The sequence below is a fragment of the Nicotiana tabacum genome, chromosome 1 (genome assembly GCF_000715075.1).
Source record: "Nicotiana tabacum cultivar K326 chromosome 1, ASM71507v2, whole genome shotgun sequence".
NCBI classification, from domain to species: Eukaryota; Viridiplantae; Streptophyta; class Magnoliopsida; order Solanales; family Solanaceae; genus Nicotiana; species Nicotiana tabacum.
In genome coordinates this window covers 208,478,661-208,494,350 of record NC_134080.1, presented here as the reverse complement: position 1 = coordinate 208,494,350, position 15,690 = coordinate 208,478,661, and the positions used below count along the sequence as shown (strand labels likewise).

General features: G+C 34.6%; 1 protein-coding gene across 3 annotated transcripts in view; it reads right to left on the bottom strand.

The window, feature by feature from the left end:
- Window positions 1-5,177: 5,177 nt before the first annotated feature.
- Window positions 5,178-15,690, bottom strand: part of LOC107783600 (apoptosis inhibitor 5-like protein API5) — a 32,130-nt gene continuing 21,617 nt past the window's right edge. For all 3 annotated transcript variants that reach the window (XM_075256235.1, XM_016604577.2, XM_016604578.2), the window contains 12 exons: window positions 13,881-13,978; window positions 13,721-13,795; window positions 13,256-13,405; window positions 12,059-12,124; window positions 11,908-11,973; window positions 11,551-11,661; window positions 11,205-11,294; window positions 11,023-11,129; window positions 6,940-7,054; window positions 6,783-6,848; window positions 6,595-6,698; window positions 5,178-5,759 (listed from right to left, as the gene is read on the bottom strand). In XM_075256235.1, coding sequence (XP_075112336.1) covers window positions 5,573-5,759; window positions 6,595-6,698; window positions 6,783-6,848; window positions 6,940-7,054; window positions 11,023-11,129; window positions 11,205-11,294; window positions 11,551-11,661; window positions 11,908-11,973; window positions 12,059-12,124; window positions 13,256-13,405; window positions 13,721-13,795; window positions 13,881-13,978 — 1,235 coding nt within the window. In that variant the 3' untranslated portion in view covers window positions 5,178-5,572. The remainder of the gene's footprint in view (window positions 5,760-6,594; window positions 6,699-6,782; window positions 6,849-6,939; window positions 7,055-11,022; window positions 11,130-11,204; window positions 11,295-11,550; window positions 11,662-11,907; window positions 11,974-12,058; window positions 12,125-13,255; window positions 13,406-13,720; window positions 13,796-13,880; window positions 13,979-15,690) is intronic.

The following is a 15,690-nucleotide window of genomic DNA, read 5'->3' as shown; positions in this document are numbered from 1 at the left end:
ACCAAACATCGAAAAATGAGTAAGTTTACTACTTATTTTTCAAGAAAATATTTTCTTGAAAAATATTTTCACGGAAAACATTATACCAAACACACCTTTAGTCATGATGTTTGGGTGAATTGGCTAATTTTTAAATATATTATAAATTGTGAATATATTTTAAATAGTGGGCTTCAAAATGATTATTGTTGCACTTTACCCAAAAAAGAGTCTTAAAAAAATAGTGTTATGTTTAAAATGGTATGTTATGGCCTTTGGGGTAGAAAGTACAAAAGAAGTGTAGTCAATTGAAGTGCCAAGCACAAAGAAAGTGTCGTCAATTGACAGTGCGCCTAGTGAATTGCCGTTTGTGTTTTTTATTTTTTTAAAATAAATTTTATAATAAACAAAATATTCATTTAATTATTTTTCTAATATTTAAAACTTCGAAATCAATTAAAATTTTAATTTTTAAAATATTTTCTTATTTGACTTTATATGAAGTCCTAATATTTAAGACTATAAAATGGATGGTATATAAATAAACGAACAAAATTTCCAAAAAAATATCCGTATAATTTGAAGGATTTTTACATACCTATACACTATTGGAAACTTTATTACCTTCCCTATTCAAGTTTCAATTTAATTACCTCCTATATACTCCCTCTGTTCCAAATTATGTGAACCTATTTCCTTTTTGGTTCGTTCCAAAAAGAATGACCCTTTCTAAATTTGGTAAGAATTTAGTTTAAAGTTACAATTCTACCCTTAATGAGAATCTTTTATAACCACACAAATACTCTAGGCCCCTTTTCGACTTGTTTAGGACCACAAAATTCAAAAGTCTTTATTTTTCTTAAACTCCGTGACCACAAATTAGAACGGAGGAAGTACAAATTTACCAATTATACACAGTTTAGGAATTAAATGATTATCTCTTTATATTAGGAATCAATTATTTTTCATCTTTATTCTCTCTCCCTCATGCGCTCTCTCTCTCTCTCTCCCATGCGCTCTCTCTCTCTCTCTCTCTCTCTCTCTCTCTCTCTCTCTCTCTCTCTCTCTCTCTCTCTCTACGTCTCTCTATCTCTCAATTCCTAATTCTAGTGATGTAGAGCACAGGAAAAGAGAGCAGCAATTCCACCATTGACAGTCATTAAAAAGCTTTGAAGCTTTTAATTCGAATTTGGGTTTTCAAAAAATATTATTTGTTTGAATTGGGTGTTGTTGCAAATAATTGGGAACTCTCTTTACGTCTCTCTCTATATCTCCAAATCCCTAATTCCAATAATGTAAAGCAAAGGAAAAGAGAGCAGCAATTCCAGCATTGACAGCCATTAAAAAGCTTTGAAGCTTTGAATTCGAATTTGGATTTTCAAAAACCATTATTTGTTTTGATTGGGTGTTGATGGGAATATTGTTCGGAGTTTATATCTCAATTTTGAGGGCGTTTTGGTGAAGATTAGACTTGTTTTTGATTGAATTTCAGATTGAAACTCGAAGAAGAAGAAGAAGAAGAAGACGGCATGATATACATTATACTTACGAAATTGTAGTAAAGTTATGGTAAAACTGTTGGTATATTGTATTCTATTGTAGTAAAGTTGTAGAAAATTTGTATAAAAATTGTATTTAGCAACAACAACAACAACAACAACCCAGTAAAATTCCCCTAGTGTGGTTTGGGGAGGTAGTGTGTATGCAGACCTTACTCATACCCCGATGGAGTAGAGAGGTTGTTTCCGGAAAACCCTCGGCTCAAGAAAAAAAAATACAATAATGAGACAATATTAGTATCACCACAAAAATCGTAGGAAAAATAGGAACAATATGAAATCTAGAAGAAAGATGCAAAGCAAAAGCGAAAGCTAATCAAAAGATCCTGCATTGAAAAGCGAAATAGTAAGACACAACATTATCACTAACTATCTTAGACAAAAAACTCTACCAGACTAGTCTTACAAAGGTGCGAAGTAAGGCAAGACTCAACTACCTCCTAACCTACAACCCCAATACTCGACTTCCACATTTTCCTATCAAGTATCATGTCCTCAGAAATCCGAAGGCTCGCCATATCCTACCTGATCACCTCACCCTAATATTTTTTTGGTCGCCCTCTACCTCTTCTCGTGCCCTCCGCAACCAGCCGTTCACACCTCCCTACCGAAGCATCTGGGCTTCTCCTCTTAGCATGCCCGAACTATCTTAGCCTCGATTCTCGCATCTTGGAATGGTATGATATTGTAGTTGTATATAACTGGGGTAGAAATAATATGTGAAAGTTGTAGATAAATTGTATAATATATAATTAATTGTATGAAATTTATTTTTACTATGTATAAATCAAATACAAAATATACAAAAGACATATTGTATAAAATTTATATAAAAATTATATTTAAGTTGTATTATATTATAGTTGTACGTCGCCTCACCTCCTATTAATCAAACCAAATAATATCTGTTGGGTTCCTACCTCACCTCTTTTTTTTTTTCTTAATTCCACATTTCACACAGTTTTTGCTTTCCGACTACTTGACTTTTACTGGTGTTGATTTCGTTTTCTTGAGAGTTACTCGTTTGGAGTAAGACATTTTCGGACATCTGGCACCATTTAATTTCGCCGTCAATTCTCGACGAACTTTTCATCCAACGGCAATTGTATGTATCAGTATATCGTAAGAGAGAGAGAGGAATATGTGGAGCTTTTTTGGTTTGATCTAGGTCCATTGTTTCTCTGCTCTGTTGATTTATAATCTAGGGTAGTTTTGGTAAAAACTTATTCACATCGGATGTTTACATCAAATCAATAGATACATGACATGTGTCTTGCATTTAGATTTCAATTATTTAACCATGGTAAATTATATGCATTCTTATCTAATTAAATTAATTAACCATAGTGAGTTAATATAATTTGGTGTAAACACCCCGATGTGACTAAGTATTTACCGTTGATACTTTGCATTTTATTCCCTTTTTGGTAAATGTTCATTTGTTCATTTTGACATCAATTAACTTGGGTTCTGCGTAGTTCTCATCAATATTTGGGTGTACTTTATTTTTATTGATGTTATAAGCTGGGATTCGATTCAGCAAATGTGGTTTAAATTAGCAACTACATTTACTTGGGAACAACTAAAGGAATTACCCAGGTGAAGCATACCACACCCTATTTTGAGATTGATTGAGAATTTTCTGGATATTCTATTACAGGATTAGGCCCTGAGAACTCGAATCCAGAAATCGAATACTACAATTCATATCATCCATTTCAGTGTTTGGGAATTGCTTGTGAAAAGGGTGGAAGATCGGGAGAGAAAGGGGAAAGATGAGAAAAAAAGGGAAAAAAGTATAACTAAATCCACAAATAATGGATTAGTAGCCTTTTAAGGTGAATTATATATATTTGAAACTAAAATATGTTTAGGTAGGGTATATACCAAAACATAAACATTTTTCGTAATAAAGTTTCGAATAGTGTATAGGCATGAAAAAATCCTTAAAAAGCTCAACAAAAATACAAGAACAAAACAATAGAATAAGGCATTGCGCCACTCCTTAAACTTTTGTATTAAGAGCCCGTTTGGACATAAAAAAAAATTTCTTTTTTTCCAAAAATATTTTACTTCTTTTTAAATCAGCATTTATTCATAAAATTTTCAATTTTCACTTGAAGATGCACTTTGAAAATTTAAAAAATTTCAAAAAGTTGTTTTTCAAAATTATCACTCACAAAACTTCAAAAACAACCCAAACTGAAATTTATGTCCAAACACAACTAAATTTCAAATACCGTTTTTACTTGAATTTTTTTTTTACCATTTTTGGAATTTTACAACTCTTATGTCCAAACACCTACTAAAATAGCCGGAGTAGGGATTGGATATTAGTGGGTTCACTAATTTTACTTCTAGCTAGGGGTGTACATAAGTTGGGTTGGTTCGGATTTTTCAATTACCAAACCGAACCAATGGTGTTGGGTTTTTAAATCTATAAACCAAACCAAACCAACAAAGTCGGATTTTTCAATCTCGGGTTTCTCTATTTTTTTCGAGTTTTCGGGTAAAGTCTTTATAGCACAAAAATATATAACCTGTGATCCAAATATTTCTTTAATCCTATTAAGATACAACTAGATATTGTATTTTTCAAAAAACTAACACAATAATATGAGATAAGTCATAACATTATACTAAAATATTCAATAACAAAGATAATAAAATTGCATAAAGCAAATATTGTTAATTAATAAGCCATAATAAAAATTAACACAATCTGAATATAGTATATATGTCATGTTAAAATAAGTATAGCTAATAAGTACTATTAGTTACATAACTAAGCACTAAAGAAATAATAAACTAAGTTATGCATTCTCGTTATAAACCAATGTAAACTAAAAAATGGACATCCAACACTATCATCATTCCTAGTGTTGAATTGAGTTTCTTTTGTTAGCATTAATATTGATTTGAACTTTGTTTGAGTTACTACATTTATGGGCTATAAAATTTGTCATCATTCAAGAATGTTAAGTCCAAACTTGAAATAATACATTAAAAGATGAAATTGTGAAAAAGTTTAAAAAATATTTATAAATTACATTACAATAAATATTTATATGTATAAAATATTTTTAAAAATTGTATAAATGTACTATCGGGTTGGTTTGGTTTCGGTTTGATTTTTTTTAGTTAAAACCAAACCAAACCAATTATGGTCGGGTTTTCTTTTCCAATACCAAACCAAGTCAAACCAAACCATAATCGGGGAATTTTTCCGATTTGACTCGGATTATCGGTTTGGTGCGGTTTATCGATTTCTTTGTACACCTCTACTTATAACTAATCCATGTACCGATTTTATGTCTGACAACATATGTTTTCACCGTTCAATGTAACTAAAATGAAAGTTCACGAGGAAACAAAGCCAGGGGAATGTTCAAAACAAGACAAATTGCTAATTCCCTCTTAAAAATTGTTATGATCTTTCTTGAGTTTACTTAAAAGAAAAAATGTGCATTTTCTTTAGCAAGTGCAAAGATACTACAATTTCAGGGTGCGCATTATGGAATGATCAATTATTCAGGTTAAAGAAATAAAAACTAACCTTGGATACATAGTCAAACGTCACTCAAAAAAACTGTTAAACTGGATTTAGGCATGCTAAAAAATGTTTAAATACACAGGGTATTAAAACGAGGACAATAATAAATTAAACAACTGTCTACCAAATGAAAATCACAAAATTAAACAAGAAACAATCTCCCAAATGAAAATTACAAATACAATACTACAAATGATCCATCAGAATCTTGTCACTATATTTTCTTTTCGTTTTCTTTGCCACCAAAGGTTGGTCGGATCAAGTGCCGCTTTGTGAGAATATCTTGAGAAAGATCAGTTTCAGACTGCCACATCAAAACTGACAAACCACATCATCACATGTACGAAATCAACTACGCTTCCCAATCCGCAAAGCATCTGACTACTTCTCAAAATTGCATCTCTAAGACGAAATCCAACGTCTCTGCATCTTTTAGTTCACAGAAAAGTGTTTCGCAGATAACACTGAGGTCAGACCTGGGCTAGTGATATCCCCTTCCCCTTCCGCGGAAACCCCGTCCCCTGCCTCTACCTCTTGTACTTCTCCCTCCATATGACAGACCTTGAAAACCCCTGTCAACAAACTGGTTCGGCATGCTACCACCTCCCCGGCCCTTCTTTGGCGCAGAACTACTTGAACCATTAATTGCACCAGCAGGCCGTTTGACTCTGGTGATAAAGAAATAGACAAACTATGTAAGATGAGAAAGCATATGAAAGGATAACTAGTGAACGTCCTAAAAGAGCATAAACCGCTGTTACGAAGTCTTCCAAACGAAACTTTGAAGTAAACAACTAGCAATACAAGTCAGTAAATAACAAATAACAGGGGTAACCCAGAAAATCTATGTTTAAACAGTTAACATTCAAGACCAAAAAAGCATCTAGAGATGATAGACAAACAGTAAAGCAAGAAAACCTTTATTTTTGTACTTGTCTATTTCTTGGGTCATGTCTTTGTGCTCTCTATAAATAGAGCTGGAATAGTTTAGCATGACCAAAATCATGAACAAATGTAAAATGTTTTCAGATGACTGAACCGTGTATCCTATTGGATACCAAGAAACCAAGCAAAAGAAAACATAGAATTCCATAATAACAGGAGGTTTATTGTGGGGCTAGAAGCTAGCTTTTAAGACCATTGATAGATGTGCTGAAACTGGAAACCTATCTGAATGAAAGTGGGTTGAGCCACTAAGCATGGGCTGAAGGAAGAAAGCTTTCATATCTACATTGACCATTAACAATGGAACCTTTGGTTTGAGATGTATCACTATTCCTAAGAGACGTAGAAAAGAATAGCAATAAATTATCTATTGAATCCAAATCAATGTAATACTAAAGCAGGGATGGGATTTATATTCAACATCTCATTTCACTAATATGATATATTTCACCTATCAGCCAGTTGATTGTCCATGCAAAAATATTAATTATGATACCAGAAAAGTTATATAAACTAGTGTAACCGCATCATCTTTCTGAAGTTCAAACAAAAACATACCCAGTTGAACTTGCTGTTGATGGTGCTGTAGATTTCACAACTTCCTTCCATGAAAGGTTGATTTTTTTGTCCCCGATGAATGAAGGTGTTTTTGCATGTAGTGGCTGAATTATCAAAGATTATAATTGGTTCACTCGCATATGCAAATTTAAAATGTGTGTCTGTATCTTAAAATTCAGTTTGCTTACCTGAGCCATAGACAGTATATTATTGCAAGTCCTCAGCCCTGTAGTAGCATTCTGCTTTTGAGCCTTCTGCAGAACCAAAAAGATTTTACTGCTCAAATAGTGCACCATTAAGTAGCATTTTAAGAACAATCTGTTAAAACCTGGAGAATGCACTCACGAGTTTTTCCTTTTCTTCATCAGATTTAGCAGCAGCAAGTGCTTTACTGTGCTCCGCCATCCCCTGAGTCAATTTCTTAATGGCAGCCTTAGCAAGCTCTTCAAAACAATTTAACCTGAATCAAATACCAAGGAAGAGAAGTAAAATCAAGACTTACATGATTGCAAGCACAGTAAGACCCCGTTTGGCCAAGCTGCCAAAAACTGCTAATTTTCAAAAGTGCTTTCGGAAAAAGTACTTTTGGAGAATAGTAGTTTGTGTTTGGCCAATTCATTTTAGACGTGCATTGTGCAATATTTGATAAGAAAATTGTGTTTGGCCAATCTTTCTAACAAGTACTTTGACATACGTAAAGGACAATAAATGTTCAATTTACAATTAGTATTATTTGTACAAGAGAATTGAATTTATAAAACATAAAGTAAAAGTATATATTTAAAGATTTTAATCAATATAAAGTATAGTTATCCCAAGATATCATATTGGTAAATGGTATTACTTATTCTTTACATGACGATTCTAACATATTAATATACATCAACAACAACAACAACAACAACAACAACGACCCAGTATAATCCCACAAGTGGGGTCTGGGGAAGGTAATATGTACGCAGACCTTACCCCTACCCCGAAGGGTAGAGAGGCTGTTTCCAGGAGACCCTCGGCTCAAAAAAGCAACAGGAGCCGATATATTAGTACCATAAAAATGCATAATAAAATAACAGCAATATAAGAGATATGAAATACAGAATACGAAATACGAAATAGATGGCTGGTATAGTAAAACTAGCAGGTAAAGCCCTGCATCAATAGACGACCAATGACATTCTTAGTCTAACTCCTAACTGGCTAGTCTCACTCTATTGTGCTGTAGAAATATTCACACTTTCCCCTAACCTACAACCTTAATGCTCGACCTCCATAATTCCCTGTCAAGGGCCATGTCCTCAGTAATCCTAAGTCGCGTCATGTCTTGTCTGATCACCTCTCCCCAATACTTCTTAGGTCGCCCTCTACCTCTCCGCGTGCCCACTACAGTCAGTCGCTCACACCTCCTCACCGGTGCATCAGTGCTCCTCCTCTGAATGTGCCCGAACCATCTGAGTCTTACTTCCCGCATCTTGTCCTCCATGGGGGCCACGCCCACCTTCTCTCGAATATCTTCATTCCTAATCTTATCCATCCTTGTATGCTCGCACATCCACCTCAACATCCTCATCTCTGCTACTTTCATCTTCTGGATGTGTGAGTCTTTACTGGCCAACATTCAGTTCCATATAACATGGCAGGCCTAACCACTGCTCTATAAAACTTACCTTTTAGTAACAGTGGAATAAATTAAAAATTTACTATATAAATCCTACATAAAAAAGAGATCTATTAATCATAGAGAAATTATTCCAAAGAAGAATACGAGAAGAATAAAAAATGATGGAAATAAGAAAAATGAAGAAATGGATGGTAGAAACAAAAAAGAAAAAGAAAAAATTTAAATTAATGAGGGATAATTTGAGATATGTAATTTTTTGGAAAGGATATTTTTCTCTTGAAAAAATTAATTTTCTGGTTCTGCTTCTGTTTCTTGGAAGAAGCTAGAATTTGTAGCTTACTTCCCAAAAGTAAAAAAAAAAAAAAATTGCTTCTGCTAGTACTCAAAAGCACTTCTTTGTTTTGGCCAAACACCTTTAATTTCAAAAAAAGTACTTTTAGCCTCCTAGAAGCTTGGCTAAACAGGCTCTAAGCTACAACAACAACAACAAACCCAGTATAATCCCATAAGTGGGGTCTGGGGAGGGTAGTGTGTAAGCAGACCTTACCGCTACCTTGTGAAGGTAGAGAGGCCGTTTCCGATAGACCCTCGACTCAAAGAAAGCTTGCAAGTGAAGAAAGTTATAAGGATAAAAGTCTTCCAAGTTCCAACATATGAGTTTGACAAAGTCACTGACAGAATCCAATCAGTTCCCTGAACACCTAGAGCCAACCACATTTTGCAGCGCACTGAGGTTCCGATAGCTTGCTTAGGGAAAAGGTACACTTCACTAGTCTCATCGTTTCTTTGTGTTTTTGGATTATTTATTGGGAATGGTTTTTGTTACTTTCTTGATTGAGTTTATGATGTTATGGCAAAATTGTGATGTAGGATCAACGAAAAGGAAAAATAAAGAAAGCATACATAATGATTGATTTAGCATAGGAAACGACAGAAACCTCTAGGACGCCTCTCATCCACTCAACTCAACTCCCTCTCTATCCCCCTCTCACTCTCCCCTCAGCTTTTTCACCATCCATTCAGGTATGTTCTCCAGCTTCGCACACTTCTCTCTTTTCCTCCCAACCCTCAAGTGCTATTCTCCTTTTCCTAGGTCATTGCTAGTCTCATCTTCCTCTTCTTTTTCCTCCTCCATACTTGCTAAAACCATTATGAATAGAAAACATATGCTGAACCCATGCTTTTTGATGAAGTAAGAGATATCTAAAAAGCATCAAGAAGATGCAAAAGCGCACTGTCCAGGTGCTAATACAAAAGATGATATGTTAACTCTATACAGATGGTCCTATTTTAGGGTTAGGGAGCTGACAAAATCCAAAGATAAATTGGGCGAGCTAATAGGGGAGAGGTTACTCCGGCTACATAACAAAATTATACAATTAGTCTTCAAGGAGTAATTTGGAGTTGCTAAACCATCAAAACACCTTATATTCCTTTCTGCCCAAATAGCCCAAAAAATACTCCAGGAATCATTTTCCAGATTTTGCTGATGGATTTACCAACTTTCTTTAGACTCCCACTACAATAAGCATCTTTAATACTCGTTGGCATCACCCAGCTGAGTCCGAAAACTGAAAGGAACATGTTCCAGATATCTGTAGCAACTGGACAATGCAAAAATAGATGTCTGTTTGTTTCAAGATCCTACTGGCACATGTAGCATCTATTTAACTATGGGAATACTCCTTTTGCAGAGATTATCTTGAGTGAGGCACGCTTCCTTCAATGCAGTCCAGCTATGACATGTAACTTTGGGGGTTAATTTTGTTTACCAGATGAGCTTCCAAGGCCAATTGTCTACCGTTTCATTTTGGCTGATATTGTGTAGGTATCCTCCTGCTCTCATTGTGTATATCCCTTTATACTTGTTCCCCAGATGAGTTTATCCGGAAGCTGCTCATTGACCATGCATTTCTCCAATTGTTCCAGAAGGCTAAGTAATTCACCCAATTTCTTCTGAGGATTGGAAACCAAGAATTGCCTGCTCTATTCCGAGAGATAGTTGAATCAGGTCTGCTCACTATTTGATAGAGGTTTGGAAAGTCATTTTGCAGAGTTGAATCCCCTAGCCACCTGTCTTTCCAAAACTTAACATTAGCCCCGTCCAAAACTGAACCCATGCTTTATATCTCTTGCTAACGATGTGCTTCATAAAATTGTGCATTCTCTTTTTCCTAGGTCATTGCTAGTCTCATCTATTCATTTTTGCACCTTGCCCCTCCAATAACTATGAGCACTATCTGGAGCGCATGTCTTGACTACAACTCAAGAAAGCTAATGAAGCTCCATTGAGAAAGAAGGGGCACAATAGGATCAAGCTTTTTTCAGTAAGTTATTTCTTCTTACATTAATTGATAACTAACCAAATCACACTATGATCTACTGCAATTGAACCACTTTATCGATAGTTTGCAGTTTAACTATCAAAAGTCAAGATACATTCCAACATTACAACCGTTTAGTCCTGACAAAGTTTGTTTATAACTCTGTCCTAGCAACGACGCCGAGGGTCTTCCGGAAACAGCCTCTCTACTCCTTCGGGTTAGGGGTAAGGTCTGCGTACACACTACCCTCCCCAGACCCCACTAGTGGGATTTTACTGGGTTGTTGTTGTTGTTGTTGTCTTGGCAACAACATTCTTACTTTCGATGCAGTAACCAATGGTAACAAATTTGCTACTAGGCAAAAACAGTGTGCATTTGACTCGCTAACAAATAAAAATGTTTCAAGAATATTACCTGATATATATGCACTAAGCGCAGGATGATATATTCGAGAGCAAAAAATAAGAAGTTAGACTAGCAAACTACCTCTCTGTGAACTCTTTGTAATTCTCCGAGAAGTCTTCCCCAAGCCTGTCAGATGGTTGTCCAGTCACAATCTTGTAACCACATAAGCTATTGGTGGCATTTGGCGCCTATCCGACAACAAAGAAGTGGTGAGAACCCAACTTGCAGATACAGAATATGTATACAAGGGAAAGAGGACATACCTTGTGTGCTAAATGGTGAAAAGTATACAGCAAACACTCAACATAAGAAAAGTTCATCTCTTCTCCTGCTTTTCGACGAGGCATATATTTCTAAAAGAGCAAAAAAAGTTTGATAAGGAAAATGATTAATTGAAAAGGTTAATCTTTCACGAAGTAGTTCAAACTCAAAAGGTTTCACCTTGTTCATGGAATAATATAAGGTAGAGTTAAGGTGCTATATGCAGATGCAGGAAAAACTTTTAGAATGTATAGAAGTTTATCGGCCCTATGATTTTCTGCACGCATAAAGGTGCTTCTAACCAGAACTAATAGACTGGCATACAGGCGAGGAAAACTAAATACTTGCCTTTAAGAGTTGAACAACAGAGGGAAGGATCTGTCTCGAGTCTTGAGGAGTTGTGTAAGGTGCGCTCTCTGCAAGGTTTTTGAGCAGGTCTACCTTCCGTTCTTCAGGAAGCTGATGACAAAGATAGGTTAGAGCAACTTTTGGAACTACCAAAAGAACAAATTAATAGCAACAATGGAAAAGAAATTTAGAAAGATTGTCTCTTTACATTCTTCTTTGACAAACTATCTCCTTATTTGAAACAAAAAATAAATATGTTTTGAGCACCAAAATAAAACCAAATGTGACAGCTGCTATTTCATAGCAGGTAAGGAAACTGAATCAACTATGCTACGGTACGAGGAAATCAGGCATTACCTTGTCAAATACTGGGAAAATATGCTTATTCAAATAGTTTAGAAATTTGCTATTTGAGGCACCCCTCTGCATGAAATGTAGAAATCAGTTAGGCATGAAAAGTTGTAGTCGCTACTGAAAAAAATAATGAAGTATCCAGATAAGGACAAACCTCAAAAAATGGAATAGCCATAAACAAACAGACTATCAATCTAGCAATATGGTCTCCATCTGAAACCTGCAATATTAAAGCAATTCAGATGATGAATGTAGCAGGAATTCTTCAGCTGCACTGCAGATCAACAAGCCCACAGATGGTACTGAAGTTTACTCAGACTAGGAGTTCAGACTCAGGGAAAACAAGATGGAGAATATAGAACAGAAATCTAATTCTTTCAAGACGACATGTGATTTCCGTTGATACATGTGATGTACGAATTACGATGTACATCACATTTAGGATACTGACTTTAGCAATCCAGTAGTTTCAGAGGTTCCATCCTGTAGTGCTTTAAGCACTACATGCCAGGAAAGCAGATAGATAGAGAAATCTATATGCTTAAGATCAAAAGCTCACAATCATAATCAATATTGTCAAAAGCTCGCTTAAAGTGCACCTAGGCAAGACGGACTGAGCTCTTCGCCTGGCTTAATGGGCGCTTCAGCGCAATCACCATACATTTGTCTAATAACCGTGAGTGTTATCTTAAAGAGGCGATGCTAATCAGTTAATATTTTAATATTTTAAGTTCTTTTTCCATATAACTGTTATTGGTGCTTTAAATTATTATACTTTAATTATTGCACATGCACACACACATACATATACACTTTTTTCTTCTTTTCCACCTTTTTCATTAAAGCCCACGCTTTATTTGCGTTTTGCTCATAAAGCCCCAACAGACCACAGTGCATTTTAGCATTTGATAATACTGATTAAAATTAACATTGAAGCAATTTTCATGTATTTAGGTTTAGATCAGTTTTATTAATTAAAGTTTTCAATCAGATTGAGTTTAGCTCTAATACTTTTGGAAAATTTGAACTAGTTCGGTTGATTTGATGTGTGAATTCCGGGATGGGTCTTCTCCAATGTGTTGAATTTATAGTTTCATCCCAATAGCAGATTGTAAACATTTTCACCTTGGGGTGAAATTGCTAAAACAGAAACCAACTAAACGAAGTGTAAAGTTTTGAGCATCCAACTGTTGGTTCTAGAGATTCAAATAACCAATACTTTCAGTAACTAAGGCAAAAACATCAGTAGACTAAAACAACCAACCAACCACCCTAGTGAGAGCTTTTTGACTGAGAAGAACAGGAAACCAGAAATCTCTACAACATTCTAAATGGCCAACCGAACACTTACATTGAATTGTGCATCTAGATCAGCTTGGCCTGCAATGATCTCAATCAGTTCTTGCACACGCTCTGCAGGAGCTTTATCTCCAAATATGCTCAAACTTTTCAGAAAATCCATGAACATCTTAAATTCTGCTCCTGTCACATCTTGTAGACTCTGCAATGGGATGCAATTAATCTTCTTGCATTCTCACTGTTACCTTTCCCAAGAAAATTAATTTTCTTGCGTTCTAATCATCTAGAACATACGGCATTTATTATCTAGGCAATTTTCTTCACTGGTATCACAATAATCCCCGTATTCTAGGTGAGAACAATCACATTGCATGTAGTATTTCTCTACAAGATACCACAGGAACTGGCGGACGGTAGAAGAAGCAAAGCTTCTGAAGGGAAGCAAGTCAAAATTACTGAACAATCTCCTCATCACTCCCTATGGGACAGAAAGAACAGGAGTAGAATATGTAATTACCTTTTTAATCAGATCGGTAATGTGCCTTTCCATTTGTTCTGGAGGCTTGAGGAGCTCAGCTTTTAGAGGAAATACCTGCAACAAAGTCATGCAGCCAACTAGAATACATAGGACTTGCAAAATGGGCATTCTTCCACAGAAAAAATATTGACCTTATTACCTTGTCTTTTATAAAAACTAATGTCCTTTCACGGAGATTATCATCAGACATCTGCTCATCAACAGTCTCAATGTGTTTAAAAAGAGCTGTCAATGAAGCTACAGGAAAAGAACGGAAGTTAATTGCCTTAACAACAGAGCAGCAATTCTATCAGAAAATTTTACGCAGTTAAAGCATCAAGAAAAGAGAAGGAAAATGAATTAATAGAGCAGAAGGTAAAACGATACTGAGGGATTGAAAGTTTTCATAGCAAGCACAAGCTAGTTCTACTGCAGAGCATCCTCTCTTGCATTGCTTATCAGTTAACCTTGCTAACTCTTCAGGCATTATTCTCCCTTCTTAGCTGTGCCCCTGTCCTCCTCTGTTTCTCCCTCTACAGTCTACCCCATCAATGTGTCTCCAAAATCAACTACGAACCAGCAGGAGAGAATAATGACTATATGCTGCTCCAACCTCTCTTCAATCTCTGATTTCAGGTATGGATAATACGACTGAAACTATATACATTCGGTAGCCAAAAAAGTGTATAAATTTTGTATATTTTTATATATAACATACAAATATATATATTATTATAAAAGCATGAATACAATGTCGGTTTACAAAAATAACCTTATAATATTAAGCATAATAACACATAATAAAAGGTCATAACCGGAATTATAGATATTAGCATTATAATCCTATTAGTTTTAGGTTACTACTCACACTACCTTCAAATTAAATGCAAAAGGACTTGTCGTTATTTTCGTGAGTGAAGTCTAACAATGAATTTGACTCATTCACTTATCCACGTGATAATGTTTACAATTTGGTTCCAGCAATAACAGAGGAACAAATTTTGAGTCCGAATATAGTTATAACTCTATATTTCTTAATTGGAAGAACTCATAGGGAAAGGACATAACTGTAATAACCTATTTTTTGGACTACAATTTCTATGCTAATTTTTAATATTTAAAATTAATAAAATTTTGTCTATTAAATTCTTATTAAAAATATGTATGAAGGTTTAATAAAATCAATTTCATAAGAATCCTCCGTATTGGCAATACATTACCACTACATAATCTCCAATACGAAGAAAAAATAAAAGTAAAATTAAATGGAATGCATAAAGAGTTAAAATTGAGAAGAAGAAAAAACACCCCCACTATAATATATTTTTATATTATATTTGAACTATTTTCCTACTCAAATAATATTTTTTAATTAATTTTTGTAATATTGAAAAATACAATTATTAAACAACAACTAAGAAAAAATTTAAGAATATAAATGTGTGAGAAAGAGAAAAAAAATGGTTGGTGATAGTCAATACCACTAATGATTCTACAAACATAAAGATCTAAAAGTGAAATGCCATATCAATCTTTTACTCTTTGAAAATAAAATTTATGGTGGATTAAATTATACTAAGATTAAATATTCAAAACAAAAGATGAACTAATATTAAGACCTGAATCAACATATAATAAATTATTTTTTATGTTAAAACCAAATAATTAAATCTTTGAATTAATTATTTAGCAAGAGAATCCAATTCATCATATGAGTAAAATTCTTATTCAAGTTAAAAAGAATCTTTGGGCACATAAATGTATTCCATAAAAAGAGCGTTACACGCAAAGTAAAAAGGTTAGTATATTAATAAGAATCAAAATGCTATACAAGTGTCTAAGGAAGCACAATCAAAGTTAAAATCTAAACAAGAACAAGTTTTCAAGACCATATTATAAAGAGTCGACTCTGGTATAACGTGATTATTCTTTATAGATGCCTCCGGCGGAATCGAAATAATATTTTTATG